The 26139-nt window shown below is 43.7% G+C and overlaps 1 protein-coding gene across 1 annotated transcript in view; it reads left to right on the forward strand.

The window, feature by feature from the left end:
- The first annotated feature begins 2160 nt into the window (after positions 1-2160).
- Positions 2161-26139, forward strand: part of INPP5F (inositol polyphosphate-5-phosphatase F) — a 104320-nt gene continuing 80341 nt past the window's right edge. The window contains exon 1 of the mRNA XM_007964257.3: positions 2161-2464. Coding sequence (XP_007962448.3) covers positions 2368-2464 — 97 coding nt within the window. The 5' untranslated portion in view covers positions 2161-2367. The remainder of the gene's footprint in view (positions 2465-26139) is intronic.

The following is a 26139-nucleotide window of genomic DNA, read 5'->3' on the forward strand; positions in this document are numbered from 1 at the left end:
AGCCTAGAGCTGTGCCTACCCCACAGCATGCGTTTGGAGCCTGAGGGAGACAGCAGTGTGCACTGGGGTCAGATAGATTACAGAAGCATCTCCCCTCCATGTTTTCCTCTCTCCTAAAGACTTTGCTTGTTAACTTTGGATTTACAGGTAACCAAGCCCATATGATGGCATTAGTTAATGACTGACTGCTGTTTTTTCTAAGCTGCTGTCGGGCAGATTTTACTAATTAATTTCATTTAAAATAGTGGTGTTCAAGCCTGACTGCATATTAAAGTCATCTGGGGAGCTTAGAAAAAACAAACAAACCGATGCCAGAGCCCCACCCCAATTAAATTCTGATTTAATTGGTCTAAGGTCCAAGCATTGATATGTTTGAAAAATTCCCCAGGTGATTCTAACAGGCAGCCAGGGTTGGAACCACTGATTTAAAACATCAGGAAAAGTTTCAATGAACTAATTAATTGTTTTAAAACAGAACAGCATTGTTTTCTTCACATCTGGCAATGTAATTCATAAAACAATAATGAAATAATTTGCAGGATACAACGTCTTCATAGGATTTTTTCATTCTCATTTTTGCTAAGTCAACATATGGCTGAATTCAACAATCAATCTGAAACCGATGGTTCCACTAAAGCTTCTTATAGCTTCATTATCTTCTTTCTCCAAATCACATCACGAAGATTTGATACACTGGACCTTTATGTTGAGGTGTCTGGACAGCACAGAGGCATGGTACCCTAGAAAAGATTCCAGGACGCTTTGTTATCATTGGACTTTCTGTGCTATGGAAATTCAACACTGTGGGCTGCAATAATTAGTCATGTGGAACTCCTTCCTGCTTTTGTACCCTCTCACTTTTTACTTGGGCAGAAGGTTAAAAGTATTGCCTTCTAAGAAGTCCCATTCGGGCACCCCTCTCTCTCGCAAGAGAGAGAGCTGTTCTCCCTTCTTTTTCTTTTGCCTGTAAATCTCCACTCCTAAACTCAAAAAAAAAAAAAAAAAAAAAAAAAAACAGTATTGCCTTCTTTTTCTCATCTCCTACCTCTTGTCTTTTTCTCTTATTTCCGATTCAGGCATTAGAGAAGATAAGGAGTTAGGAGTAGAAAGACTCACTGATTTATAGAACTGGGAGTGTAAGAAAAGGTCATTAGTTCAACCACCATCTGAGACCAAGAGACTTCCCCAAGATCACACAGCTAGACAGTCCTGCAACTGGCCCCGGAAGTGGGGGCCTCATTCCCCAGACCCATTCTGTTCAGGATACCAACTGGTTTTTCAAGACAGACTGAACTCAAGGATGTTTGGGGGAGACTCCTCCTTCCCCGAGAGGTTCTCCATTCATCTTATCCTCGCCAAACGATATTCCTTCCGCTTGCTTCATTAACTGGCTCCATTTGTGAAGTCTTCTCCAACCCGCCCTGCTTAATTCGGGAAAAACAGCAGCATCTGTACATTCCTCCTTTCCTCTCTCTTTAGCCCTGTGCTGCTAATGCTTGTGTGTTTTCTATTGTTACATGCTCTCCCTCGTCGATGTGCATTTATTGAATGTCTCCTGTTGTCAAATTTCTAATAGGAAATACGAAAACAGAAGACGCCTTCGCTTGGCTGGGGATGAACCCCTGTAGCCAGGCCCCGGGGTCTTGCCTGGTTTCGGTACGGGCAGGCAGCGCAGGCCCGCGGGGAACGTACCCCGCGCCGCCCCGGGAGAGCGGGTGTGGGGCTGGATTGCAGGACTCGGCCTGGCTTTAGAGGGCCTGGTGAAGCGTGAGCGCCCGCCCGCACGGAGGGGAGGCCCCAGCGGTGGGCGCCTGTTCCCAATGCCGCGCGGAGGGAGGCGGTCAGCCCAGCCCAGCCCAGCCCGACTCGGCCGAGCTCCCGGGAGGCCACCGGTGGCCACAGCAAGAAGGCGGGCGCGCCGGAGGAGGGGCCTGGGGGAAGAGCGGGAGGGGTGGGCGGAAGGAGGAGAGGGAGGAGGAAAGACCCGCGGGTGGGAGCTGGGAGGAGACACCCGGGAGAAGGCGGAGGAAAGGGCAGGAAGCGGGAGGGAACTGAAAAGAGGAGGAGGCTGAGGGGCGGAGCCGGGGGCTCCGGGAGAGGAGCCAGCGGAGGGGGTGGAGCCGGGCCCGGGGCGGAGCCGGGGAAGGGGAGGAGCCGGGGGAGAGGCCTCTACGGCCGCCACCGCTGCCGCCGGGGCGCGTTCTCCTCCTATCGGTTGGGTCCCCTGGGGCGTTCCCTCGGCTGCTGCTCCTCGGCGCCGTTCCTACCGGGCCGCTCCCCGAGGCGCGGGCTCTGGCGGCCGCGACCGACTAGGAAGCCCCGTGCGCCGCCCGCGGGCCGCCGCCTCCCTGGGCGCGCGGGGCTGGCATGGAGCTCTTCCAAGCCAAGGACCACTACATCCTGCAGCAGGGCGAGCGCGCGCTGTGGTGCAGCCGCCGCGACGGCGGCCTCCAGCTCCGACCCGGTGAGGCTGGCGGTGTGGGCGGGGGGCGCCCCGGGCCAGTGCGGGGAGAGGAGGGGGCGCGGCCGGACCCCTCAGCCGGGCGGGAGGAGCAGCCTGCGGGCCTGGCGAGGCGGGGCGGGGCGGGCTGCGAGCGCGCGAGCTGTCATTATTCCCTGACTGGAGGGAGCCTGGCCTTTCTCCGAGGGCAGCGCCGAGCCCCTGCCCCAATGCGGAGCAGAGGGGGCTGGCGACCCTCGTCCCTCCCACCGCGTCGCGCGGCCGCCCTTGGGGCTTGGGGCCCAGGCCGAGGGGAGGGGGTCCCCCCGGCAGAAAGTTCCAGCAAGGTGCCCCTGGCATTAAAGGCCTCTTCCTCCTTGGAGTGGTTCTTACATGGCCTTCGCCAGAAGTTCTGGGTTCGAATTCGGACCTGGAGCGGTTGCGCTAGTTCCGTCGACGGCTCTGCTGGACACTCACTCCCTGTTGCCATCCCGTGTATTCTTGGTTCCTTATTATTAAAGGTGTGACTTCACTATGGTTACCTCATAGGCACTCGGTTTAAAGCCTTTGTCTTTGGCTTTAATGCCGCAGCATAATTAAAATGTATTGTAATGTATAATTTTGAGATTTTTGTGTGACTTGATGTTGTGCGACACAAAATGTATTGTGGGTCCATGTTTGGTGTCATGTAAGCTGTTCCGAGAGGCTTAAGTCTACAATTAACTTGCTTTAGGAAAATGTGTGTGCAATCTGGTTTTAACGGAGCAGTCCCTGCCCTCAGAGCGCTGACAGTCCAGTTTCTTGTAAGATGGGGCTGCGTGGCACCTGCCCCTTTTGGCTTGCCAATCCTTTCCCCATGTCACTCAGAGATTCTTTCACTTTAGGAAAAGTGAGAGGATAGAGTTCTTTAAGGGAGGAGCCAGAGCTTTTCAGACTTACTTGTAATTCTTATGTGCAGTCTAGACAGAAGGATTACATGATATGAATTGAAAAGGATAAAAGGTTCAGATGAGCTTTTCAGATCACAGCGTGGTACCACTTACAGGATGGCTTTTAAGGACAGGCCCTTTAATATATTATTCCCAATCCCCACAACAACCTTACAGGACACGTGTGGGATCCTCTTTTTCAGGTGAGGAGAAAGCAGTGAGAGGTTATTAGTAACTCGTTCGGGGTCACAGCGTAGAGTCGAGACACTGACACGGGGCAGTTCTGTGACCTCCAGAACGCTTTTGGGCAGGCCCCACTGCTTAGGAAAGCCTACTAGTTGCTTTGCCAGAGCAGTGAAGGATAACTTATTTTTTTCCCAGGCTCTGTCTGTATTTTCTTGCTATTATGTTTTATTTCCTCTTTTTCAGAATGGAGAATAAACTCCTTGGCCCAGATAAAGTTCGTGATGATCTTGGGATAGAGTTGTTGTAGATAGGCTAATTTTGGCCAGTCTTCTGTCATTCTCTTCTCTGATTTGACCATTTGCCTGGCTTTCTCTCCTTCTCTCCTTTCACTCCCCCAAATTTGGGTAAGGCTTCAGTACAGCCTGAAGTAAAGCAGATTTCAAAATTCCTAGGTTGTCAAAAGAGGCAACTTCTTGGATTCTAAAAGCTTAGACTGTTAGAGCTGGATGGGACTTAAGATCGTCTCCAACTCATCTGACAACAAACTTTTCTACACCCTAGTTTCTTCAACTATAAAGGCTAACCTGCGCCTAGATTCTTTAATGAAGCCATGCAGTTTGGATTACTGTTTATCCAAAGTCCACGTCAGAAGGCAAATTTAAAACTTTTTTGGGGGAGTAAAGTAGCTATAGCCTTTGCACTTGAGATTATCATACTTTTTAGAATATCGCGGGCCACAGACCAAGGAGATCAAATGTCTAGAGGAAGGAAGAGGTCATATTTCAGAAGTGACAGCCAGTTTTGATCTTAAGGTGTTCAGGATAGCCAGGGAATAAAGAATCCCATGCACTTACTTGATTTTCTCATAGTTTATCCTGTCCGGGACTGAAGATCCTTTCTAACTAATGGCTATTTAAGAATGGCATTTTAATTGAATAAGTGCTTTTCAGATCTTTTTCTATATATGGAATCATTTAACATTCTCTTTATTTTATTGGACTTTTCCCCTCTGCTTTTTCCCCTCTGTTTTGCTGCTGTTTGTAGTGACAGCATTTAAAATCTTTCATTGTTTCCTACTGGTTGTTTAGCTGAATAGATTACTGACTAAGTCCTTTTCTTTTTTAAAAGGGCGGTATTGTAAGCTCGAAAAAGCTTGTGGGCATCGTGGTTTTTACATTTGTGGCTATTGAACAACCCGAAACAAGAGTTTTCCTTTTTCTAGAGACATCAGAAGGATAAGTAATGATGATATTTAAGATTAAAATACTCATTTAGCCTGGAATGTTTGTTACTGTCATCCCCTTTTCCTACCTAGTTCATTCTATAAGACCCAGCTCAGATGCTACCCCTCATCCTTGGGGCAGAATTATTGGCCACCTTTTTTATAGTGTTTCCAGGCATTTTCTACACTTAGTGCACACTTCAGTTCTAATCCTATGCATCATCATATAATAAAAGTTTGCCTACTTCTTCCCCAGTGGGAAGTCCCAGTGTGTTCCCCAAGGCAAGGGCTGTATTTACTCCTCATCTTGGTGTCTCTGGGCTTTAGAGTACTTAGGACACAGAAGGCGTTTTTGTTTGAGTTGAGCTGAATTAAAGTTAAGTCTAAGTTCTCTCTCAGTAATATCATTGCTTTAGAAATAAGATATTGTATTATGTTTGTTGCTCTTTTTAGGCCTGTTTTTTTTGGGGGGACGGGGAAGGGGCGGGGCGGGCAGGCGGTAGACATGAGTCTTGCTCTGTTTCCCAGGCTGAAGTGCGGTGGTGTGATCTCGGCTTACTGCATCCTCCGCCTCCTGGATTCAAGTGATTCTCCTGCCTCAGACTCCCGAGTAGCCGGGACTACGGGTGTGTGCCACCTCACCCAGCTAATTTTTGTATTTTTTGATAGAGATGGGGTTTCACCATGTTGGCCAGGCTGGTCTCAAACCCCTGACCTCAGGTGATCGCCCACCTCGGCCTCCCAAAGTACTGGGATTACAGGCTTGACCCACTGCGCCCGGCCTCTTTTTAGGGCTGTTTTGAATATATTTTAATTGGAGTGGAAAATCTCTATCCATTTAGATAAAGAAATATGAGGAAAGGTACACCTGCACTTGTATTGTATTTCTATCTGATGTAGCATTATCTCATTATCTTTTTTTTTTTTTCTTCTGAGACAGGGTCTTGCTCTGTCACCCAGGCTGGAGTGCAGTGGCATGATCATGGCTTGCTGTAGCCCCTATCTCCCGGGGTCAAGCTATTCCTCCCACCTCAGCCCTCCAAGTAGCTGGGACTACAGGTGTGTGCTACCACACCTGTAATTTTTTTTTTTTTTTTTTTTGGTAGAGATGGAGTCTCACTGTATCACTCAGGCTGATCATGGCCTCCTGGGCTCAAGTGATCCTTCCACCTTGGCCTCCCAAAGTGCTGGAATTATGGGCATGAGCCACCACACTGGGCTTTTAAAATATCTTTTTGGTAATATTCCTTACTTTCCTCTTTAACATTATTTAAACTTTTTCAGTTTTTTTTTTCTCCCAGCTAAAAAACCGAGTATTGTTTTTTTTCTGGTGTTTCTAATTTTTTTAAGGGTAGTGAGTAATCTGTATTCATACATAGCACTGTTTTTTGATAGATGCTTTTGTCTATTGTAAGATAATGACTACCAGAGAAAAATATTTCGGTTCTTTCCTTTCCTTTTCTTTTTTTTTTTTTTTTTGAGATGGAGTTTTGCTCTTGTTGCCCAAGCTGGAGTGCAATGGCGTGATCTCGGCTCACTGTAACCTCCGCCTCCCAGGTTCAAGCCATTATCCTGTCTCAGCCTCCTGAGTAGCTGGGACTATAGGCACCTATCACCACACCTGGCAAGTTTTTGTATTTTTACTAGAGACAGGGTTTTGCCGTGTTGGCCAGGCTGGTCTCGGACTCCTGACCTCAGGTGATCCACCTGCCCTGGCCTCCCAAGGTGCTGGGATTACAGGTGTGAGCCACCGGGCCCGCCCTGGTTATTATTTTCTACAGGGAAGATGATAAAGCACTGTGTAAACATTCAGTAATCTTCTGAGAGTAGAGTCTAATATCTCAGGATAAGAATTGTAATTTAAAGACTCAAAAAGAAATATAATACAATCCACTTTGAGGGAATGGTAATATGGTCTTATCTCTTTGGTCTTAAAATTGCTTCCCCTAGTCCTTGTGGCTTTGTCTGATATGACAGTATTATATAATTTATAGCTGTGCGTAAATTATATAATAATTCACTTTCTGTTCTGAGACTGAGTGACCAAGAAGAGATCTCAAAGCATCTGTCATACATATAACATTCATAATCTTAGAAACTATATATGGAAAGGTGATACTGTAATTGATGAATCCCAGTGAACTTTTTCTTTTTGAGATGGAGTCTCGTTCTGTTGCCAGGCTAGAGTGCAGTGGCGTGATCTTGGCTCACTGCAACCTCTGCCTCCCGGGTTCAAGCAATTCTCCTGCCTCAGCCTTCCCAGTAGCTGGAACTACAGGCATGCGCCACCACGCCCGGCTAATTTTTTGTATTTTTGGTAGAGATAGGGTTTCATCATGTTGGCCAGGATGCTCTCGATCTCTTGACCTTGTGATCTGCCTGCCTTGGCCTCCCAAAGTGCTGGGATTACAGGCGTGAGCTACTGTGCCCAGCCTGAACATTTTTTTTTTGAGGGGTACTAGGTATTAGTTAGAATTCACAGAAACATTAAAAAATTTTCCTGTTCTTCTCAGAGTTAATTTTTGATAATGAAATTATTTTTACTATGTTATATGAGGTTAACTTTTTTGAATGAGAAACCATAATTATGGAATTGAAATCCACCTGGAATTTTTTTTTGAGGAATCATTTTTGTGAAATGATTCTGTTTATTTGGAGTTTTGTGGCATTTGGTATTTACTTTTTTAAAAAAGGAGTTTGAACTTAATCTTTTTAAAAAATTATGTTTGTGGCTAGGCATGGTGGCTCACGCCTGTAATCCCAGCACTTTGGAAGGCCGAGGTGGATGGATCACCTGAGGTCAGGAGTTCAAGACCAGCCTGGCCAACATGGTAAAACCCTGTCTCTACTGAAAATACAAAAATTAGCCAGGTGTGGTGGGAGGCTACTCGGGAGGCTGAGACATGAGAATTGCTTGAACCTGGGAGGCAGAGGTTGCAGTGAGCTGAGGTGGCGCCACTGTACTCTAACCTGGGCAGCAGAGTGAGACTGTTTCAGAAAAAAAATATTGTGTTTACTAAAAATTTGCAAATCACCATGACAAAATTTAATAGGGCACTTTAAATTACATATTAAATATGTTTACAAAATCTTTCTAATCATTTTTGTTGTTGAATAACCAGTTTTTTTCTTAGTGTATTTAGTCTTCAGTTTTTATAATGGGTTACTAGTTTTATATCTTGTACTACTTTTTACTCCATATTTTATATTGCTGACAGGCTAACAGTTGAATTGAATAGATCTGTATGTTTATTTTTATGCTTGTACATGTTTATATGACTGTACATTTATTTCCCATTTGAAGGTAGAAAAGACTTATCTTTACCATGTTTTCACCCACCACTCATTTTTGGCTTAAAGAAGACAAGTGGTTTTGTGTGTGTGTGTGTAGACAGTCTTGCTCTGTCGCCCAGGCTGGAGTGTTGTGGCATGATCTTTGCCCACTGCAACCTCGGCCTCCAGGTTTCAAGCGATTCTGGTGCTGTAGCCTCCTGAGTATCTGGGACTACAGGTGCCTGCCACCACGCCCGGCTAATTTTTTGTGTTTTTAGTAGAGACAGGGTTTCACCACAATCCCCACGCTGGTCTCGAACTTCTGAGCTCAGGCATTCCGCCTACCTCGGCCTCCCAAAGTGCTGGGATTGCAGGCATGGGCCACCATGCCTGGCAGGAGGACAAGGTCTTTCTAAGGTAACTGACAATTTTTGGGATCAGGTTTTACAGATTGAGGGAGGTTTTTGTGTGTATTTTGTTGTCTACATCATTACCTGAGATTAAGAGCAGCTAATAATAACAGCTTTTATTTCTTGAGCGATTTGATTTTCTTTCTTTTTTTCTTTTTTTTTTTTTTTTTTTTTTTGAGACAGAGGTTTGCTCTGTTGCCCAGGCTGGAGTACAGTGGCGTGATCTCGGCTCACTGCAGTCTCTGCTTCCCGGGTTCAAGCAATTCCCTCTGCCTCAGCCTCCTGAGTAGCTGGGATTACTGGCGACTGCCACCATGCCTGGCTAATTTTTGTACTTTTAGTAGGGATGGGGTTTTGCCATATTGGCCAAGTTGGTCTTGAACTCCTGACCTCAGGTGATCGGCCCGCTTCGGCCTCCCAAAAGTGCTGGGATTACAGGTGTGAGCCACCGCGACTGGCCTGTAATCCCAGCTGCAACTGAGTACTTTTCTGAGCCAGACACTGTTTCGTGACGTTTACATGTGTTATTTCATTTCATCTCCACAGTAAACCTTGGGAGGAGGGTTTCATTATTATCCTCATTTTACAGATGAGGAAACTGAGGCACAGAGAAGTAATTTGACCAAGTTCACAGAGGGAGAGCCAGGCTCTAACCCAGTGTTTGACTGTAATACCAGGTTTTCCTCAGTATTGACAAAAACGTTTTATGAACCTTTCTACCTTCTTGACTAGAAAGTGATAGGATTTATATTTTCATGGGTAATAGCTGAAATGTATCTTTAGCTATCCTAATCATTATAGTGTAGCCTGTATAGAGAATTAAATAGCCTCTCAAATGTCAAAGCGAGCACATTGAGGAAAGCGCTATGTAGAAAGAAAAGGCTAATAATGTGATAACTGGTTTGTTCATTGACCCTATGCCTGCACTGACTTTCTTGCAAAATTCTTATAGTTACAGGGAATGTTGTTATGTAATGAATTGACTAGTAGTAGTTTTTCCAGCTACCGTCAGTTGATCTGGTTTCTCCTCTTAAGTGTTTGGAACATCTGCAGTTTGGGAAGGGAATAGATACAGGGTAGATCTTTGAGCAGAAACATTGATATGTTACTCATTGGGAACTATTTCCTCCAGGAATGAGCAACCTGAAGCCTTTCTCAGTGTAGCTTTTCACCAGTCCTAGATCCAATTTCATAAACATCCTTTCAGAGCATGCACAGCAGAGGTGAAATGGAGGAGAAGCCTGTAGGGCAAAACTACCTTCAAAGAAGGGAGAGCCTTTGTAGAATCACTGGTTCCTAGACACTTGTGTTTTGGCCAGGCCCTGGCCAGCAGAGGCCAAGACTTGCCAAAGGCATGCTTTAGAGGAGAGGTAGTATCAAGTTTTGTTTTTTTTTTTTTAGTAGATTGTGAAGGTGCCAGAAACTAAGGTGTACTGACAGCTTGGTCTTTGGGGAACCTGGCTGCATTGGTTCAGGTCCCTGCTTGTCCCACTTGCCTGGCCTAAACACCCCCCTGGCAGGGAGAAAGAGGACGAGACTCATCACCTGGCCCATAGCAGGTTTTCTGTGAAAGTTGTATTGAATGAATTGAAATAATTCTAGTCCCTGGTCTACCTTGTATAGTTTGAGCAGCAAAGGGGTTATAGGGAAGTTTAAAGGGAGAATATAAGAACAAAAGACTAGAACACACTGCCTCTCTTGCCACCTAAAAAAGTTGTGCAAATTTCTCACTGTCATTTTATTCAGTGAAGTAGGAATTTCACTCTTAAGCCTATGGAATTCATTAAATTTATTTTCTTTCTGAATAAAAATAAATGGGACCCATAGACTTCTTTATTTTTTCCAAACCGGCCCTTGTGCAGAGAAGGTTGTTGTTGCTAATTTTAGTGATGGAATTTTTATGATGGAATTTGTTCATGTATTTGCAGATAATACTGGACTACTTGAAAATCAAACTAGTTTGATCAAACTAGTTTGGGGTATATCCCAACACATTGCCATGTTTCTTGGGTGCATTATGAATGCATCACCCAAGGATTTATCTAATCTTTGAGGTGGTTGTTACTTTCAGGTTCTTAAGGTAATGAGTTTGGAAAGTTGTAATTTAAGCTGTACTTCCTTTTTCATTCCCAAACCGTGATTTTTCGTTTTTTTTTTAAATAATAGAGACGAGGTCTCACTATGTTGGCCAGGTTAGTCTTGAACTCCTGGCCTCAAGCAGTCCTCCTGCTCAACCTCCCAAAGTTCTGGGATTACAGGCATGAGCCACTGCACCCAGTAGCAGAATCAATGTGCTGTTGATTCAATACATTCTCAGAATCATAGTCCAACCTTGTTTTGGCATGGTTTTATGGGGAATTAAATGCATTAGAACTTTACAAACTGTATTACTACCTCTTTGTGTGTCTTTTTGTAAATGGTTCTATTCCTGTTCAAATATATTTTAAAACATAACCTTTAAAAATCTACCTTTGCAAACAGAGGTTTGAGAAGTAGCAACAATGTCACAGAGCCTCTAGTCAATCTAAGTCCTTAGCTGATGTAAGTCGTAGTCATTACATGTCAGCTGCCCATAATTGAGCTGAGGAGAACGTTTGAATCAGTATGTTTAACAACATAGGGAAGTAATGATTGTTAAAGGTTATCAGTAGCTATTGATAACACATTAAGTGATAATGTATAAATAATATTTGTAAAGTGAGGATGAACACTGAACATTCAGCATTACAGTACCTTCACAAGACTTACTGGTGGTATCTTAATTAAATCACATGTTTTTAGGATGACTCATTTTCTGGTTGTTGGAGACTCTTAAGGGATCTGCTTTCATTCACAAAATAGCATCCACACATTCTTGCTTTGGTAAGTCTGAAATACAGGTTGATTTTAGGTCAGTGTTCCCTGATTTTTTTTTTTTCATTATTTTATTTTAATTTCAGGTTCCTTCAAGTTTACCCTTGCATTTTTTAAACTTGATAGTGGGATACTTTAAAATACTGAGGCAATTTTCTTTATGAATCTCATTCTTTGAAACAGCTTTTCACTTTGAAGTTAACACTGAATTTCAAATTTCACAATTTCTGCAATGTCAGTATGGATGATTTGAAGCAGTTATCTAACTGAAATGTTAGGAAATTAAAAACATCCCATAATGCTCTCAATTTGAGTAATTCGCAGGTATAATATTGATGTTTCGCAGTATCATTATACATTGTTTTTATAACAGATATAAACATTCTCCTATTTCCAGCTTAAAGAATGTCCTCCCAGGGAGCAACTGTGTTGGGTGGACCTGGGAGTTTAGAAGAGTAACAGTCTCTTTTCTAGGCAGGGACTTCCAGAATTCATCTGTGTAGCTGTGTCATTTACTCCCATTTGCACCTTCCAAATACTTTTCTTGAAGAAGCAGCCCTTACCCCCCAACATCTAACTAATTTAGTATTATATTTATTTCTCCTAACAAATTACATCGCCTAAAATTCTGTGGGCCAGGCGCAGTGGCTTATGCCTGTAATCCCAGCCACTTTGGGAGGTTGAGGTGGGCAGATCACCTGAGGTCAGTAGTTTGAGATCTGCCTGGCCAACATGGTGAAATCCTGTCTCTACTGAAAATGCCGAAATTAGCCAGACGTGGTGGCGAGCGCCTGTAATCCAGCTACTCCGGAGACTGAGGCAGGAGAATCGCTGGAACCCGGGAGGCGGAGGTTGCAGTGAGCCGAGATCGCACCATTGCACTCCAGCCTGGGCAACAAGAGCGAAACTCTCTCTCAAAAAAAAAAAAAAAAAAAAAAAAAAAAAAAAAATTCTTTAAAGTTGTTTAATCCTTTTACAAACAGTTATTGAAGACCTGTCTGCTAGGCATATGCCAAAGTAAAAAGATACTTAAAACACCATCCCCATCCTGGCAGAGGACGTGGCCTGATGGAGGAGAGACACACATTCTATAGAGGCAGATACCCTGATGGAGCTGTAACATAGAGCCATTTGAGGTCAAGTAAAATGGCAAATCCTAGACCTGATCAGGTTTGAAGGTAGCTTTCTGTTGATGAGGACCTGTGGTGGTAGGATGACTGTGCAAACAATCGTAGACGGGATAGAGTAAATAAATTTTGAAAAAAGTTTCAGGAAAAGATAGGAAATTTTTTTTTTTTTTTTTTTTTTTGAGATGGAGTCTCGCTCTGTTGCCCAGGCTGGAGTACAGTGGTGTGATCTCGGCCCACTGCAATCTCTGCCTCCCGGGTTCAAGCGATTCTCCTGCCTCAGCCTCCCAAGTAGCTGGGATTACAGGCGTGCACCACCGCACCTGGCTAATTTTTGTATTTTTAGTAGAGATGGGGTTTCACCATGTTGGTCAGGCTGGTCTCGAACTCCTGACCTTGTGATCTGCCCGCCTTGGCCTCCCAGAGTGCTGGGATTACAGGCTTGAGCCACCGTGCCCGGCCAGGAAATTATTTAAACACCAACTGGGAGAAAGGTTACATCTATTTAATGATGGAATTGCTAATTTTACGCTTCTCTGTTAATAGCTCTAAAATGAAGAAAGGAAAATAGTGATTCTTAGCTCATCTGTGCTTTGATTTAGCTCTCAAAATCCTGTTTTTGAAAGTGATATCAAAAGACAGTTTTGGGGACAGCAAAAGGTGAGGGGTATATCCCAACACATTGCTATATTTCTTGGGTGATGCATTATGAATACATCACCCAAGGATTTATCTAATCTTTGTTTGAGGTGGTTGTTACTGTCAGATTCTTAAGGTAATGAGTTTGGAAAGTTGTAATTTAAGCTGTACTGCCTTTTTCATTCCCAAACCATGATTTTTCGTTTTTTTTAAATAATAAAGATGGGGTCTCACTATGTTGGCCAGGTTAGTCTTGAACTCCTAGCTTCAAGCAGTCCTCCTGCTGAACCTCCCAAAGTTCTCAGATTACAGGCATGAGCCACTGCACCCAGCCCAAACCATGACTTTTAAATGTGTAGGTTTCCTATACTGGTATTAAGTGGTATACAGGTAAGTTGATATCTTTCATAATTGTGTTCATTTCCATCAGGTCCTCCTAGGCTGAAATGACCTAATTACATTGTGTGACCTTTCATGAAAGTCCTTTTCTTTAGTTGTCCTCTGTTCTTTTTTGAGTTGCTTTGGGTCTTTTCTTGAGATGCGACAGTTAGGACTTTATGCTTCGTATAGAGAATCAACAATTTTGTGTTTGGATATTGTGTAAGAACCAATTTCTAATTTCCTTCATGATGATCAAAACTTTGTGACTGTCTTGCTGTGCTGTAATTAGATCCCTTTTTAAATAAAAATGTCTAGAAATTTTTATTTTTTTTTAGAGACAGGGTCTTGCTCTGTCACCCAGGCTGGAATGTGGGATAGCTCACTGCAGCCTTGAACTCCTGGGCTCGGGTGATCCTCCCGCCTCAGCCTCCTGAGTAACTAGGATTACAGGTGGGTACCACCACACCTGGTGAAGGTTTTTTTTTTTATTTTTTTATTTTTTCTGGAGACAGAGTCTCGCTATATTATCCAGGCTGGTCTCAAACCCCTGGGCTCAAGTGATCCTCCTCTCTGGGCCGCCCAGAGTGCTGGGATTACAGATATGAGCTGATGTGCCTGGCCTGGAAATAAGTTTCTTTTCTAGGTGGTATCTCTAATCTTTTAAATATTCTTGTGGTTACTTTATGAAGTGTATTTCCTTCTGCTAGTTCAGACCAGCTTTTATGCCACCTCCCTATATTATGAGATCTTTATGCAGTTTATACTACTTTATTACATGAGAGTTTAAAGTTGTATGTGCTACAGGCGTCATCTTTCAGTCAGACCGATAAGACCAAGTTACTAATACAGGTCCTTCCCAGTGACCTATAATCATTTGCACTAGTGATTCTCAAGCTGGCTGTACATTAGAATCACCAGGGGGAGATTTAAAGAATACCTATTCCAGGGCCCTGCCCTAACCAATTGAGACCATCTCTGATGCTCAGGGATTAGTACTATAAAGCTCCTAGATGATGGTAATGAGCAGCCAGCACTGATAACCACTGAGTTAGATTTAAGACTGGGGAATCACCAGCTGCTAGACCTTCTAAATTGGATTAGCTCTTTAGCTTGTGGAATGCTGGAGAATAATTACCGTTAGAGAGTTCAAGGAAATGTGTATCAAACTTTGCATTTATAAGATAGCACCTGAATCAAATTATTCCTTAAGCTGTTTTCCTCGCCTAATTAAATTCTGAGAATTAAAGCATAGATAAGCTAACAATTGGAACTTTTAGTTTCTCATTCTAAAACCCTTTTCCTCATCTGTTTGATTTTGTGTTGGTGATTGTCTTTTTAGAGCAGTAATATCCTTTGTCTTTAGCAGGAAATGAAATATGGGTCTGATTATTTATACATACCCTGATACCTTTTTTTTTTTTTCTTTTAAGACACAGTGAAAGTGCCTATAAGCTTCAGCAGCTGTGCTTTAAAACCCAGGCTTGTTCTTGGGCTGAGGGAGTGCCTTCATTCTTCCATCTTGGAATGAGTGACTCATGCTCTGTGCAGGCACACAGTACTTAATCCGTTGTTTTCTGTGTACCAGGAAGAGGAGGGCATATGAAAATAGAAGCCATGTACTGCCAAATGGATCTGCAATAAGAGTGGAAATGTTGACCTGATGGGTCAAACAATTGAGCTTATTGCAAATACTTATGACTTCGGGTGTATGTTACATTATTATTTCACTAAAATTTGGCATTATTTCAAAAATGCTATACTCTTATAAGCAACCCTTCCTTATAGATAACGTTGATGATCTTAACTTTTACAATTTGTGAATTAAAAATTTTTTTTTGAATTTGTATGCCACATTAGAGTATACCTTCTGAAGGAAAGATCAGAAAACAATACATTTGTTAGATTAGATCAGTTACATGGTTATTCTTTGCAGAAGGATAGTATGAGTCTGCTGGCCATTTTCTCTGCCATTCCAGTGCCTTCTGTCCCCAGAGTAGCCATTAATATGGTCAGTAGGATATCCACTACTAAGGGCAATTGCTGCTTATGCCTGGACTAATACTATCTACACATGTCCTCTGTACAGACAGACTCTTTAATGCAAACTTGTTTTATTTCTTTGGTGAAGAACCACAGATTTTAAATACATACACACATTTTGAAGTGTCAGCTGTATGCCAGGCAATATACCAGGCAGCAAAGTCAGAGCAGCTCAACACAACGCACATAGTCTCCCTTCTTGTGTCAATTACAGTACCTGCTTCAGGACTTCCTCTATAGTCTTGTGTCTCTTATCTCTATATTAGTATGAGAAGTTATGTGCACCTGCTAGAGTTTTCAAGATAATATAAAGATTTCAAGATAATTTAAATTGCCCAGGCCAGGCATGGTGGCTCATGCCTGTAATCCCAGCATTTTGGGAGGCTGATGGGGGAGGATCACTTGAGTCCAGGAGTTTGAGATCAGCCTGGGCAATATAGATAGACCTTATCCCTACTAAAAAAAAAATAAAAGTTAAAAAAAAAAAAATGAGCTGAACATCATGGTGTGTGCCTGTATTCCCAGCTGCTTGGGAGGCTGAGGTGAGAGGATCGATTGAGTTCAGGAGTTGGAGGCTGCAGTTAGTTATGATCATGCTACTGCACTTCAGTCTGGGTAACAGAGTGAGACCTTGTCTTGAGGGAAAAAAAAACATTGCCCAGAAGTTTCAGGTGAGTCTTTCATTTTAAGAAACCATATTCTCATGATGTATTATATTTATTGAAAGATAAATGCGTTTATTATTAAAAGCACCTGAAATTAAAAATCCAAGCTCATTCCTGGTTTGTATAAAAGAAGAAAATAAATACATAAATAAAAGTGCCTGCATAGCAAAGACTGATATTTTGGGGCTAACTTCAAAAACAATAAAAACTTAGGATGGTATTCTTATTACAAGTCAATGAAAATAAGCAATTGGTAGGAAAAATTTAGTTTTACTCTTTGATGCTTTTTTAAAATTTTGTTCAATAACTGTTGAATGAGTGCCTGTTATGCTGGACTGCAGGTTTATAGTGCTAAACTGTAAATTGCCATAGAATTAAATAAACTGATAGAGGGGTTCAGACTTAATCGTTTATTTCTTTCTGTATTTTTTTTTTTTTTTGAGATAGGGTCTCACTTTGTCACCCAGGCTGGAGTGCAGTGGCGTGATCATGGGTCACTGTATCCCTGACCTCCTGGGCTCAGGTGATCCTCCCACTTTAGCCTCCTGGGTGGCTGGAACTACAGGTGCCTGGCTAATTTTTTGTATTTTTTGTAGAAATGGTGTTTCACCATGTTGCCCAGACTGGTCTTGAACTCCTGGGCTCAAGCAATCTGCCTGTCTCAGCCTCCCAAAGTGTTGGTTTACAGGTGTGAGTACCACACCCAGCCAGTAGTCTGTCTTTTCATTGGTTAGTTGAAACTGTTTACATTTATTGTAACTATAAATGTATTAGAAGTTATTTCTACCTTTTATTTATGTTTTCCATTTATTATGCTTTCTTTATTTGTATTGCTCCTGCCATTTTCCCCCTATTTTCTATTGGATGACTGAAATGTTGTCAGGTATCTTTCTGTTGCTCATTAAAAGTTACACTTTCTATTTATATTCTTCTGTAGTTTCCCCAGCCTTAGGACCTCATACTTATTCACATATGGAACTGGAGTTTACCAGTATCCATGTCTTTCCCAAGCATGTTTTTTACCTCCCTTGAGATTCTACCTTTTCTAGATTCTCCATCTCTCGTGTGTCTGTAGGGGGTGTGGGGCGTGGGGAGGAAGTTTGCAGTCATGCTTGATTTACCATTTGAACCAGAATTTGGTTGTTGGGACTGAACGCTGGATGCCCAGTTTTATGCTGTATCAGAGCTGCAGGTCAATGTTTCCCATTCTGAGAAAATAGAATTATGGGGCATATCTAGGCATTAAGATATTTCCATGAAGCACTTATTACTCTGAGAAGGCATTCAGGAATTATGGTTCTACCATGAGGTTTAGTAATTGAAAAATGTATTGAAGTTGGGTTTTTTCTTTCATACTTTTTTCTTTTTCTTTTTTTTTTGAGGCGGAGTTTCGCTCTTTTGCCCAGGCTGGAGTGCAGTGGCACCATCTTGGCTCATTGCAACCTCCGCCTTCCAGTTTGAAGTGATTCTCCTGCCTCAGCCTCCCGTGCCTGGAATTACAGGCGCCCACCACCACATCCAGCTAATTTTTATGTTTTTAATAGAGACAGGGTTTCACCATGTTGGCCAGGCTGGTCTTCAAACTCCTGACCTCATCATCCACCTGCCTCGGCCTCCCAAAGTGCTGGGATTACAGGCGTGAGCCACTGTGCCTGGCCCCATACATTTTTATTTTAAGACGTATGAAGACCCTAAAAAAAATTATGGAGAGGTTACTGAATGGTAGGAGCCTGGAGTTTTAAATACATACACGTTTCTCAACTTGAGGTGAAAGTTATTAACATTTATTATGTGACAGATGCTGGGCACTTTTCACATAATGCATGTAATCCTCATGAAAACCTGGGACTACAGGTGTCTGGCTAAGTTAGATGGAATTCTGTTTACAAAGGAGGAAACTGAAGGTGAGAGGGATTCAGAGACTGTAGTAGAGCGAGGATTCTTCACCCAACACACCAAATGCAGACTGCATCTATAGCACATCCAAGTAGCTGAATTCTGTCCAGCTTTCCAGTTCTACAGTCAGCCCCAGTCCTAGCACATTCTTACCTGTAACCTGACTCTCTGGCTTCAGGCCCCTTCACGTTCATCCTCTACACATTTGTCCTGTGTTCTATCTCAAATCCAAATCTGCCCTGCTGGAGGAGGCGGCTCCTGATTTTACTACCTGTTGTCCCACTGAGTGGGTTCCTGTTTAGTTCTTCAGCCTCATTCTTCCTGCTCCCTGTCTTATTCCGCATGGCCAGCAGTACCGAACTATTTAGAGTCTGCCTTCAGTAGACATTTGAGTGTCCGTTATGTGTTAAGCAGCCTGCTAGAGGCCAACAGTGTTTTGTTTTTATTTATTATTATTATTTTTTGAGACGGAGTCTCACTGTGTTGCCCAGGCTGGAGTGCATTAGTGAGATCTCAGCTCACTGCAACCTCTGCCTCTCAGGTTCAAGCGATTCTCCCACCTGGGCCTCCAAAGTAGCTGGGAGTACAGGTGCCCACCACCACGGCCGGCTAATTTTTGTATTTTTAGTAGAGATGGGGTTTTACAGTGTTGACCAGACTGATCTCGAACTCCTGACCTCAAGTGATCTGCCCTCCTTAGCCTCCCAAAGTGCTGGGATTATAGGCATGAGCCACCGCGCCTGGCCTGACAACAGCTTTTTATTTTTTATTTTATTTATTTATTTTTTGAGACAGAGTTTCGCTCTGTTGTCCATGCTGGAGTGCAGTGGCGTGATCTCAGCTGTGATGCAACCTCTGCCTCCTGGATTCAAGCAATTCTCTGCTTCAGTCTCCCGAGTAACTGGGATTACAGGTGTTCACCACCACGCCTGGTTAATTTTTTTTTTGTAGTTTTAATAGAGACAGGGTTTCACCATCTTGGCCAGGCTGGTCTTGAACTCCTGACCTCATGATCCACCTGCCTCGGCCTCCCAAAGTGCTGGGATTACAGGCATGAGCCACTGCGCCTGGCCAGACAACAGCTTTTTAAATGATCCAGATGGTGAAAGTCTTGGCCCTGGGCAAGGATAGTAGCAGTAGGGGTCAAGAGAAGTGAAAGATTCATCAGTTATTGGGGAGATATAACCAATAGGACTTGGTGGAAAAAAAAAAAAAAGCCATTTTGGAGTACCTGGGATGATGGTCCTGAGCTGAAAGCCCCATACAAATATGAGAGGATTGCACCAGAGAGAATTTGGTGGGGAAACTTACGGTGTTAGAAAGAGCCCTGGTCTGACTGGGTGCGGTAGCTCACGCCTGTAATCCATTACTTTGAGAGGCCGAGGTGGGTGGGTCACCTGAGCCTGGGAGTTAGAGACCAGTCTGACCAATATGACCAAACCTCGTCTCTACTAAAAATACAAAATTAACCAGGTGTGGTGGTACATGCCTGTAATCCCAGCTACTTGGGAGGTTGAGGCAAGAGAATTGCTTGAACCTGGGAGATGGAGGGTGCAGTGAGCCAAGATTGCGCCATTACATTCCAGCCTGGGCGACAAGAACAAAACTCCATCTGGAAAAAAAAAAAAAAAAAAAAAAAAAAAGAGCCCTAGTCTGAGAGTGAGAAAGTGTTTTGATGTTAACAAGCTGTGCAGTGTTGGGCAGTTACTTTACCTATGCCAGCCTTAATGTCTTTGTCTCAAATAGCCCAGATGAGATGACTTTACTTTTGCCACCATAAGTAGTAAATCATTCCAACCTGATTCTATGATGACTTTATCTTTTGCTACTTTAAGTAGTAAATCCTTCCAGCATGATTCTGTGCAAATTATCTGATTTCAACTTGCCTCCACTTTCTACATCATGTATTTACCCGTCCATTTGGGAGCTTTCTGTGTACCATGCACTGGGAACAGAAGCTCGAGGAGACAAGGTCTAAATGAGCTTCCTCTTCCTGATGAATTCCTATTCAGTCAAGGAGACAGGCAAGTCAGTAATGACATATGGACTAAACCAAAGTAAGGTGCCGTGATGGAAATATGCGCAGGGTTTAGGGGATCCACATGAGAGAGTCTGGTCAGCTCTGCTGGGTGTGGGTGGAGTAGGGAATGTGTCCAGGAAGAGGACTGACCCTTGTTCTAAGTCTGGAATGAAAGACAGGCAGAAGTGGGTGGGGAGTCGCATTCTAGGCCCAGGCTGCACATAGTTCAGGATGACTGAAGGCTAGGTTGCTGGGGGTGGGGGGCAGGAGGGGGATGGATAGGACTAGCCCATGCAGGGTCTCACAAGCCTTTCCAAGGAATTTGGACTTTATTCCCAAGGCTGTGGGAGTTGGACTGGTAGTTGGCAGTATTCATATTTATCCCTTTTTAATGCCTAATGTGTTTCTTTCACAATATTAATGTTATACCAACTAGACTTTAGGGCAAAAAGTATTATTTGAAATAAAACCAGTTATTACATCCTGATAAGCAGAGCAGTTCACCAGGAAAATATAATAATCCTGAAAGATATAAAAATAAGGAAGAAAACAAAGCGTGAGATTTTAAAAAGTAAGACCTCTCTCAAAAACTAACAGGTGAAGCAGTCAGAAAAATTAGCAAGTACGTAGAGGAGTTGGACAAAATTCACAAGGTTGTACCAGAAACCAAAGTTTCATTAAATATTTTTCTTTACACTGTGGTTTTGTTTTCTCTTCTATTCTGTTTTAGTGCTATTAATGCTGATCTCTTTATACGAAAATGATTTGATGACCCACTAATGGATTGACTCCCCCCCTTTTTCCTGACAACACTGACTTAAAAAATATACATACATTTCAAGCGCACATAGAACACTTGCAAATTGACTTTCGAAATTCCTTTCCCACACCTAGCCTCCAGTGCCCCATTACTCCTCCGTCCTTCCCCTTGCTAAAACAAAGACGACTTTGACTCCTGTTTTTACTGAGTCAAGGGCATAGGATATACTCGTCTGCTTCTCTTCTCCATTTCTATGTTTAGACTTTCATCTTTTCTTCCAGACTTAGAAGAAACAGATAGTATCTTCTTTCCTTTCCAAGGTTAACTTTTATACTTGTAGCTTTTTTTTGTCACCTGTCGTCTTTTCCTTATTCAACATCTTATCTCTTTCTTGTTTTTGTTTTTTGTTTTTTTGAGATGGAGTCTCGCTCTGTCCCCCAGGCTAGAGTGCAGTGGCACCATCAGAGCTCCCTGCAGCCTCAAATTCCTGGGCTCAAGTGATCCTCCTGCCTCAGCCTCCTGAGTAGCTGGGACTACAGGTGCATGCCACCACACCTGGCTAATATTTTGTAGAGACAGGGGATCTTGCTGTGTTGCCCAAGCTGGTCTCAAACCCCTGACCTCAAGTAATCCTCCTGCCTCAGCCTCCTAAAATGCTGAGATTATAGGCATGAGCCACTGAGCCTAGTCCCTCCTCTTGTTCTTAAATCCAGTTGTTTCTTCTTGATCATCTCATCATGAACTCAGTCTTATGGGTTTAACTGGTTTTCATTTTGGACTACTAATGACTATTGTTTTTAGTCATTAGACTACAACACAGACTTTTTTATAGTTTTTTTCTAGTTCTTTTTTTTTTTAAGTTGAAATCTTATTTTCTTGACTGGATGATGCATTTACATGGTTCACAATGCCAAAGATGGAAAAGGGTATTGAATGAGGAGGTTCTCATCAGCCCTTCCTCTCAGCTGCTGTATGCCGTATCCTTTCTGCCATGCTCCCTCTTGCTCTTCTCACTCATATCCTCATCCATTCCCACTCAGGAGAGAATAGGTGTCTCAGTGTCATCTTTGATTTGCCCTCTCCCTGTCCTCCACATAGCTTCTTTTGAGGACTTTCATGTTTATCTCCTCCTGTGGATTCTTCACCCACTACCAGCTTACTCCCTAAGCTCTTTTCTTTTCTCTTTCTTTCTTTTTTAATCTTTTTTTGGTTATTTTTTCTTCTATTTTTTTTTTTCTCGAACTCTTTTCTCCATCACCTTTCATGTCATTTTAGGCCAAGACTTTTGCAGTAATCCAAGTGGGTTTCTTACTCCCAATCTCCACCTCTTTTCAAATATTATTTCATGAAACTTTTGTTTCTGGTACCTGCATACATCTATGTGTTCACTAGGTCTTGATGTAAAAGTGTCTCTTACGATGGACCTTCTAAATGATTGAAAACACAATTTAACTTTTGGGTAAGGTTTACTGAGTTACATCAACCTTGTGATGTAATCCCTGACTGTAATCTTGTTTTACCTACTTTATTTATTATCTGCTTTCCATGGTCTCTAGGAAGCTCAGGCTCATTACTGTTTTTTTGTTTTGTTTTGTTTTGTTTTTTGAGATAAGTCTCGCTCTGTCACTCAGGCTGGAGTGCAGTGTCGTGATCTCGGCTCACTGCAACCTCCGCCTCCCAGGTTCAAGTGATTCTCCTGCCTCAGCCTCCTGAGTAACTGGGATTACAGGCATACGCTACCATGCCCGGCTAATTTTTGTATTTTTAGTAGAGACGGAGTTTCACCATGTTGGTCAGGCTGGTCTTGGACTCCTGACCTGTGATCTACCCGCCTTGGCGTCCCAAAGTGCTGGGATTACATGTGTGAGCCACCATGCCTGGCCAGGCTCATTACTGTTTATTCAAGTTTTTCCACAGTTGGCCTTAGTTTACTTTTCCAGCATTATCTTCATATCTCCAGTGTACCTACTGGTCTTCTGTTATCTACACTGTTTGCTTCATTATTTTTATATCATCTTAACGTGATACAGTGTCTGGTTCCTGGCAAGTACTTGATATGTGTTTTTCCAATGATGGGGCACATAACAGAACAAATCTTATACTTTTTTTTTACCTGCTATATTATTTTTTCTTGCTGCTGTCCTTGTGCCAGATGCTCCACTTCTTCTACATGGCCCTCCCTGACTGCTTTAACTCTGTTTTTACCTCCTTCTTCTGTTCCTAAAGCTTATTTGGTACCCAAGGGATAGAGTCCTACAACTGTGGTCTGTTCATCTGTGGTCAAGGTGGCTGTCAGAGTTCTGGGTAGCCGGAGCTCTTTCCTTAGCAGGGGCATCTGTGTTGGCAGATGTTGAGACATGGCCTGCCTGATACAGGATTCTGCCTCACTATTTGGAAAGAAATCAGGGTTATCTTTATTCCACTGGCATTAGGGTTAAATAGTTAACAACTGACAGAGATGAAATCAGTAAATACAGTAGCTGATACTAAGGAACAACTTTGTAAGCCAAAAGATATAAAAATTAAAAACTGAAAATATTTGCAAACATGTCAAAGAGTTGAAGTCCTTAATATGAAAGGAACTCGTAAGTCAATGAGGGATATAAAGAAAAATGGTTAGGAGGCATGAACAAGAAAATCATAGAAGATGACATGACATATAAGCAGCCAAATTTTTTTTTTTTTTAAACAGAGTCTTGCTCCGTTGCCCAGGCTGTAGTTGAGTGCAGTGATGTAATCTCGGCTCACAGCAACTTCCACTTCCCAGATTCAAGAGATTCTTGTGCCTCAGCCTCCCAAGTAGCTGGGATTACAGATGTGTGCCAACACGCCCAGCTAATTTTTGTATTTTTAGTAGAGATGGGGTTTCTCCACTTTGGCCAGGCTGGTCTTGAACTCCTGACCTCAGGTGATCCTCCCGCCTCGGCCTTCCAAAGTGCTGGGATTACAGGCATGAGCCACCATGCCCGGCCATAAGTAGCCAATTTTATAATTAAGTGTTTAATCTTATCAGCAATAGAAAAGAAAGAAACATCATGTTAGGCAATAGCTGCCAGATGCCATCAAATTAGCAAAATTAGATAAATTCTAAATTTTTAACTCAAAATTATTATTATTATTTTTTGAGACAGAATCTTGCTCTGTCCCCCAGGCTGGAGTGCAGTGGTGTGATCTCAGTTCACTGCAGCCTCCACTCCTGGTTCAAGCAATTCTCATGCCTCAGCCTCCCAAGAAGCTGGGATTACAGGCACGCACCACCACCCCCAGCTTATTTTTTGTGCATTTTTAGTAAAGGTGGGTTTTTACCATGTTGGCCAGGCTGAACTCCTGGCCTCAAGCAATCCACCCACCTTGGCCTCCCAAAATGTTGGGGTTACAGGCGTGAGCCACTGCGCCTGGCCTTGCTTAAAAAAAAAATTTTTTTTAATTCGAAAAAGAAATTCATGTGCTTCTGGCAGAAATCTAACTTGGTATGTAACCTTTGTAGCAAACAATTTGGTATTATTTGAGAAGTTTACATTTTTAAGGTTTTAACCTGTTAATTCCCAAGAATCTATCCAAAAGCTATTAATTAGAGAGGCAGATATTTGCATAATATTCATCATTTATCACAGTGTTTTTTATGATGGGGGAAAAACTTCAAATCACTTAAATGTTTTCTTTGAGGAAGTACTTCCTTACGTGGAAGATTATGCCACCATGAAGTTGTAATCTTGAAGAATATTTTAAAGAAGAAAATACTCATGAAATGTTAGAAAAATTATGTTAGAAATGTTAGAAAAAATTATTTAAAGAACTATAATGTCATGGGATCCTTGGGGTGTTGCTTTTCCACCTGGACACTTATGTGGCCAGTGGTGCTTTTGCCTGAGTTTTCCTTGGGTCCACTGGGCTTCTTCCACCCTCTTGGCTTGGTAAGCTGCGCTTGGCTTGCACTACCAGCCCAGATCCCATGCCTGCCAATGGCAAGCCAGGTGCGGAGCGGCGAGTGGTGTGTGAGTGAGCGTGGGGTCCAGCCACTGTGCACAGCCAGGTGTGCCAGCCGTGGCAGGGCAGGCAGCCCTAGGCACCGGTACAGACACTGGCTCGGTGCAAGGCTGTGGCTGGACCAGGCGTACCACAAGCAGCTTCCACTGCAGGCACTGGGGAATGCAGTGATACCTGGAAACTTGGAGATGCCAGGAACTGCAGAGCCCCAAAGAAGGTGTCACAGTCCTGACTTGGAGAGCCCCTAGGTATGGTGTCCCTGAAGGGCTGCAGCCCTTCCCTCCTTCTTGTTGCCCGCAGCCTGGTGTGCAGGGGGCATGTTTTGGTCCTGTTTGCGTTACAACTTTTTCAGCCCCAACATTCAGGGGTCCTGTGTCCAGGAAGAATGAGGTACACGAGGTACGTGGACAACTGGAGGGTGAGCAAGGCAGAGAGCAGCTTCATTGAGCCCCAGAAGAGCTCTCAGGAGACCTGAAGTGGGTAGCTCCTTTCTGCAGGCAGGTCATCCGATGAGGAGACCGGAAGTGGGCAGCTCCCTCCCACAGCTGGTGGTCTGGACATCTATGAGTCTGGCTGAGTCTGGGATTTTTATGGGCTCAGAATGGAGGAAACGTGTGCTCTGATTAGTCCATGGGAGGCCACGGATGGCCTGAAGAAAGCACCCTAAGTTCTTACTCCAGCCCGCAGACTCCACCCGGAACCTGCAGCTTGGACCCCAGGCTTCAGGTTATTCCTGGCTTGAAGGTGGGGTTTTACATGTGACCTGCCCCTTTCTGGGCAGGAACCTGTGTCTGCCTCCCTCCACTGCCCAGGCTGTTTGGGCCAAGAGGTGCTTGCAGGCCCACTTGGAGCTGCCCTTACCCCTGCTGGCCTCTTTCCCACGCTCATCGGCACCCAAAGTCCAGTGGAGGCTGAGGCAGCAGGGGGCTGGTGTGTCAGCACTGTCCGAGCCTGTGCACACCCGACCCGGTTGTGACGGTGCCTGGGCTTGGCCACAACTCGCTCTGCACCAGAGCAGGTGCTGGGAGCAGGGAGTGGGAGCAGGCACTTCTGAACCCGCGAGGGAAGAGAGGTCTTCTCGGGTCCCTGAGAATGCAGGAATGCCCAGGTCTGGAGCCTCTGCTGGCTGCAACTGTGCCAGGAGCATGGAGCTCCCACCCGGCCAACTTGGTAGGGGGCAGCACTCCTGCTTGTTCTCTGCCCTACTGGCTCCTTGGAGGGTGCAGCCCTGGCCGCGCCTCCCCCGATGCAACCAGACAGGCTACGGCTGCCATCAATAATGCTTATTTATAGTGCTGCAGTTTGTTATGT

Source organism: Chlorocebus sabaeus, chromosome 9 (assembly GCF_047675955.1).
Source record: "Chlorocebus sabaeus isolate Y175 chromosome 9, mChlSab1.0.hap1, whole genome shotgun sequence".
NCBI lineage: Eukaryota > Metazoa > Chordata > Mammalia > Primates > Cercopithecidae > Chlorocebus > Chlorocebus sabaeus.